We start from the raw sequence: 6,000 nt of genomic DNA on the forward strand, positions 1-6,000 counted from the left end.
AAAGAAAAGTATAGTCAATATTATCGATAAATATAAGAATAAATAGAAATAGAGTAAATAGAGAGTTCATGGTAAATAAGTTAATAAATAAATATATTTGTTGTAATTAAGGGGAAGGTGCTTTAAATAGAAATATAGGTGAGATAAGTTGGAGTTGGAGTTAGGGTTGGGATTGGGGTTAGGGTTGGGGTTTGGGTCGGGGTTAGAATTAGGGTTAGGGTTGGGGTAGTGGTTAGGGTTAGAGTCGGGATTGGGGTTAGGATTAGGATTGGGTTTAGGGTTGGGAATGGGGTTGGAGTGGAGGTTGGGTTTATGGTTAAGGTTGAGATTGTGGTTATGGTTAGGGTTAGCATTAGGGTTAGGGTTTGGGGTTAGAATTTGGGTTGGGGTTACCGTTAGGGTTTGGGTTTGGGTTGAGGTTAGAATTAGGGTAAGAGTTAGGATTAGCGTTGGGGTTAGGGTTGGGGTTGGAGTTAGGGTTTGGGTTAAGGTTTGGGTTAGGCTAGCCCTACGTTTACGGTTAGAGTTGGGGTTAGGGTCGGTGTTAAGGTTAGGGTTTGTGTTAGAATTAGGTTTAGGGTTGGGGTTAGGTTTGAGGTTATGGTTAGGATTAGCGTTGGGGTCAGGGTTAGCCTAGGCATACAGTAAATAACTGGTTCTGTTGAAACCCAGTTAAGTCTCTGGGCCATACTTGGCATGGCCTGGGTGAGAGTAGAAAACAAATCTGCATGTTCATGTCTGAATACCTGTTGTCCAGCGAAGGTCACCTTTACATAGGGATCGATAAACACTGTCCGATCAGTGACTTTTGACATTTTTGCCATTAGACCTGAATCCATGGTGGGCAGGCCCTCAGCCTTGTAGATACGAATACGGAACCGAGCCCATGGACGCTCAGTAGCCATACCTCGAGGAAGCAGCAGGTTCCTGCAAGAAAACAAGCACAGAATCAGAATCAGAATTAGAATCAGAACCCTGTATAAATTCCCTCACTGGGAATTGCTTTTTGTTACAGTTGCTCCGTTGTAGAACATAAGGACAGAATCCTGCAGCTCCAGTGGATTCAGTTCTAATTTAACCTAATTTTACACCAAACGCATAGGCATGGGGTGAGGAAATCCAAAGTTGTCAATAACTCATTGACTACAATCACATCCTGTTTGGGGTTCGGGTTCATATTGATAATGAATATTGGTGTTTACTCACTTTTCAATGTCGTCATTGGCTCCAGACGTGGACGGAGGTGGTATGCTGGGAATGCTCAGAGCATCTCCCTTCATCAGCATGCTGAGACTGGCCTTCACATAGCCCTTGATCCCGGACCGAGTGTCCATTGGGTCCGTGAGAGGAGCCCACTTTTGATAGAACCTGTGGTCTGAGGATGCAGAGACTCAGTAGCATCACAGTACTAGGATCAGAACACTGCAGTCAGACCAGTACTGGTACCTGGCTGTTTGTAGACAGTAGAGATGTCAATCTTGAAGGTTCCAATGTGGGTCATCAGGAAGGCCAGAGTTTTTCTGTGGACCACCTGAGAAGAGTTAACAGTACAATTGTTCAGGTGCCAGGCCAATGTCGTTCACGTTGGCCACTCCAATAGAAGCATTCATTCAGTCGATGATCCAAAGTTACAGATCATGGATTCTGCTACAGTAGAGGTGGGCAAACGTTCTGACTGGCGAAAGACAAGAAATGATGCAACGATGGAACTGACCTTGAGCTCGATGACTTTATCAAAGAGGATCTGAGGATCTTCCTGAAATTCAAACTGAAAGATCTGAAAGAAATAAACATCTGTGTCATATTTTATGCTCAATACTCAATACTGCACCACATCCTTCTGTACTGTACCGTACAGGGCTGTGTTCAGCTGGACTGCACCTCATTCTTTTACACTAAACAGTCCTGTACTGCCTATTGCTGTACTGTGTCATACTGACCTGTCTTCTACTACAGTATAACATTCTCTGCATTACTGCGTGGTATTGTGTACTACAGTGTTGTTCCCTGTTCTGCAGTACCTCGTTGTAGAAGGGTGTGTTGGTGGATTTCTGTGTCTGAGTGTGTTTTTTCTGAGTTCCCACTCTGATAAAAACTGCAGGATTGATGTTCACTCCAACCAGCTTCTGAGCCTCCAGGATGTTCACGTTCACCTGCACACACACATGTTTATGCTTCTACACACAATCCTCTATTATATAATGCCTTTCCAGGCACTTCATTCTAATTTCAACCTTTAATAAACCCTTCACAAAAACAGTTGGGGGTGAAGAAACCCTGGTCGTGGTGCATCTATCGGAGATAGGTGACGACAGGAGTGGGACCCAAATGCAGGACACTGGTGGAGGGATCTACATCCATATTTTAGTGAATCAGTGTTGCCTCAGCAGGTTGCTGCTGTCTCATGACCCTTGTCTTCTGTCACTGTGTCCCAGGTCAACAGAGTCATGGTTTGTTTCAGCCATCCTGGGCATAGCTGTGTGATTACAGCTGAAAAGTCACACCAGAGTCCTGTCCCCTGATCCACAGCCGACCACCTGTGTCACTCTAAAGGCAAGAAATGGACTGACAGACTGGTGGCCCTTATCTGTTTGATGCACTTTGACTGGGTTTCACATCTACTTGCTAAATACAACAAGCACTTTTTTCAAAACATATCAGAAAATGAATTTTAGGTAATGCTGTTACAAATCCATTGTTAGGAATCCAGGACTCCCAAGTGCATGGAACTGGAAGGAAACTCCAGGTCAGTCAGGGTCATCTACAGGAAGTAAATGCCCCCTCCTGCAGGAGTAGACTGAATAAAACGTGTGTGCTACCTTGTTTAGCGGGTTGCTTCTTCAACAGTAACCCAAAGCAGAGATTGGTCAGCTCACCTGGAAGCTTTTGACTCTGGGTGTTGCTGAAACTGCACTCGAGCACATCGGTCTGCAACGACTACACAAAGCAAACACACACACACACACACACAGATTGCCGATAGGTGAGTATTGCATCGTCCACTTGACTTGACAGAAGTCAGAGAAACAAACAGACCTCAGCAGAGGAGTAAAGATCACATTGGAAGACTCCAAGTCCAACAGGTCATCATCATAATCATCATCGTCGTCATCATCATCGTCGTCATCTCCAGTTCGGACCAGGCTCCGCCCCAGACGCCGAGCGTCTCTCTCCAGCTGACTTGGGCGAGTGAGGCTCAGTGGACTGCGAGTGGAGAGAGAGAGTTTCTTTAAATGCGTTGTTAAGTCGTACATCCGGTGGTCGGGTCACGTCTGCCAGTTCATGACTGATGGGCTCACGTCCCTATGATCAGCCCTGCGTTGAATGCTTCGACACAACCCATGAAATCTGATGTGGTCTCTGATAACTGAGGTACAGTGTGTGTTATCACAACCGTGTGGTGATGAGGATGAACGTGTGTAAGTTATCACCTTTCAGGGTCATTAAATCCATCATTTCTGATGACCAGATCTGTTCTGAGGATTAAGGGAGAGAAAAATTAGAACAGAAGAACATTAGTGAAGGTTGTCAGCTCTTTACTTGTGGTTACCTCCTGGCTCCAGTCTGTGCATGAAGACAATATCTTGATGATATTAATCAATTAATCAACCTTTATTTGTATAGCGCTTAATCACATCAGCAGACATTTCAAAGAGCTTCAACAGACAGAGAAACCCAACAGAACCCTCCAGAGCAAGCATAAGCTACAGTGGTGGGGAAAAACTCCTTCATTGGGGAAGAAACTCTGGGTAGGACCCAGACTCTGAAGGGCAGAGCCAGACTCTGGAGGGCGGTCATCCGCCTTGACCGGTTGGGTGGGAAAGGAAATATAATGGAGTTAGAGAGAGGGAAAGGAAAAGAGAGAGAGAGAGAGAGAGAGAGAGAGAGAGAGAGAGAGAGAGAGAGAGAGAGAGAGAGAAAGAGAGTGAGAGAGAGAGAGAGAGAGAGACAGAGAGAGAGTGGCAGATTGGCCAGATAGAATGTCCAGAGGGGGCAGGATTTTCAGGCTTTTGGATTTCCTTTCACCCACACTTGTTTCCCACCTGTCGAGCAGAAGCACAGAAACAGCAGCAGTATCTTACAAGCATTTGAAAGGTGTAATTTAATATTGGCAGGAAAAGCAAAGAAAAAGAAGTAACAGAAGCTCCTAAAGTAATTAAAGAAACTCACTTTAACGGGAGACAGAGAAAATACCCTCAGCAGTTTAGGCCTTTAGCAGCTTAACTAGTAGAATCTTTGTTGTTTTTAATTGTAGGATTTATCAAAGAGGACAGTTTTGAGTCTACTCTTAAACAAGCTGAGGGTGTCTGCCCCCGGAGGGGACCGGGAGATTGTTTCTGAGTAAAGGAGCCAGATAGCTGAAGGTTCTACTCCTGAAGGCCTGACGGGTTACCAGAAATCCTGCATCCTCAGATCCAAGAGCCCTGGGAGGGGGATACCCTTCAATGAGATCTTCAATGTAAGACGGAGCATTACAGTGGAGAGCTTTATATGTGATCATGAGGATTTTCAATTTTATTCTAGATTTAATGGGGAGCCAAAATAAGGATGCCAGGACAGGAGAGATGTGTCCTCCCTTCCCAGTTCGAGTCAGTATGCATGCAGCTGTATTCTGAGATGTAGAGTCACAATGGTAGAGCAAGGTTGCCAGGTCAGCGGGGGGATTTCACCATCACCCCCACAATCCCAGATTGGGTACCAAGCCCCAACAGATAAAGACAACCTCAATACAAGAGTTGCTGACCTGAGATAGAAGATTGTGAGCCAACTGGAAACCTGGAGCCTCCGACAAATACCAAAGCTGAGTTGTCAAGTACCTTCAGAAGATCTGCTAGAAGATGTGAATGCTGCAATAAGAACATCCCCACAGGGAACATAACTGAGACCAACAAGCTGATCCACAGTACAGCAACAGTAATCCTCGAAATGCTGGGATATAAGATCAATACAGCACATAAAAAGCCATACCGTCCACGGAAGAGATGGTTAGAGGTCAAGATAAAGGCGACACGGAGAGAAGTCAGCCAGCTAGCCGAGCTACAGAAGGGGAACATGGTGAATAAAGGGGTACCCAGGAAATACAGCAAGCTCTCCATACCTGAAGCACTCGAAGCTGCCAAACAGAGACTAACGGCTCTGGTTATTTGACTAAAGAGATACACCAAGGAGACAGAGGCCAGGAGAATAAACAATGTCTTCTCCACTCAACCAGCAAAGGTGTACTCTCAGTGGCAGGGAAATAGCATCCGGCCAGACCCACCAACAGCTGAGGTGGTGAAATACTGGAAGGACATATGGGAAAGAGAAACATCACACAACACCGATGCCCAGTGGCTAGTGGACCTGAGGACTGACCACAGCTGCCTCCCAGAACAAGAACCAGTAACCATCTCAATGGCAGACATCCAAGAAAGAGTGTCAAAGATGAGGAGTTGGTCAGCACCGGGGCCCCGATATGATCCGTACATACTGGCTAAAGAAGCTGACAGCACTCCATGAGCGTCTAGCAGCACAGATGAACCAGCTGCTAAGGGATGGGACGCACCCAGAATGGTTGAATGAAGGCAGGACAGTCCTGATCATGAAAGACCCAAAGAAGGGATCTACCCCATCCAACTACCGGCCAATAACCCGTCTCAGTACAACATGGAAGCTCCTGTCAGGCATCATGGCAGCTAAGATGAGTAGGCACATGGATCAATACATGAGTGGGACACAGAAAGGAGTTGGTAGTAACACCAGGGGAGCCAAGCACCAGCTACTGGTGGACAGAGCAGTACACACAGTACTTGGTGTGTCATCTGGAAAGAAAGTAGATAAGGGGTCTTGGTGGTGGAATGAGGAGGTACAAGAGTGTATACAGAGAAAGAGGTTAGCTAAGAGGAAGTGGGACACTGAGAGGACTGAGGAGAGTAGACAGGAGTACAGGGAGATGCAGCGTAAGGTGAAGGTAGAGGTAGCAAAGGCCAAACAAGAAGCTTATGATGACTTGTATGCTAG

General features: G+C 46.0%; 1 protein-coding gene across 2 annotated transcripts in view; it reads right to left on the reverse strand.

Annotated features, from left to right (window-relative positions):
• The window catches only part of fer1l4 (fer-1 like family member 4), a 35,449-nt gene that overhangs the window by 21,186 nt on the left and 8,263 nt on the right, over nt 1–6,000 (reverse strand). For both annotated transcript variants that reach the window (XM_068315608.1, XM_068315609.1), the window contains 8 exons: nt 3,432–3,476; nt 3,037–3,204; nt 2,877–2,937; nt 2,022–2,153; nt 1,715–1,777; nt 1,447–1,531; nt 1,207–1,375; nt 747–927 (listed from right to left, as the gene is read on the reverse strand). In XM_068315608.1, coding sequence (XP_068171709.1) covers nt 747–927; nt 1,207–1,375; nt 1,447–1,531; nt 1,715–1,777; nt 2,022–2,153; nt 2,877–2,937; nt 3,037–3,204; nt 3,432–3,476 — 904 coding nt within the window. The remainder of the gene's footprint in view (nt 1–746; nt 928–1,206; nt 1,376–1,446; nt 1,532–1,714; nt 1,778–2,021; nt 2,154–2,876; nt 2,938–3,036; nt 3,205–3,431; nt 3,477–6,000) is intronic.

The sequence above is a fragment of the Antennarius striatus genome, chromosome 5 (genome assembly GCF_040054535.1).
Source record: "Antennarius striatus isolate MH-2024 chromosome 5, ASM4005453v1, whole genome shotgun sequence".
NCBI classification, from domain to species: Eukaryota; Metazoa; Chordata; class Actinopteri; order Lophiiformes; family Antennariidae; genus Antennarius; species Antennarius striatus.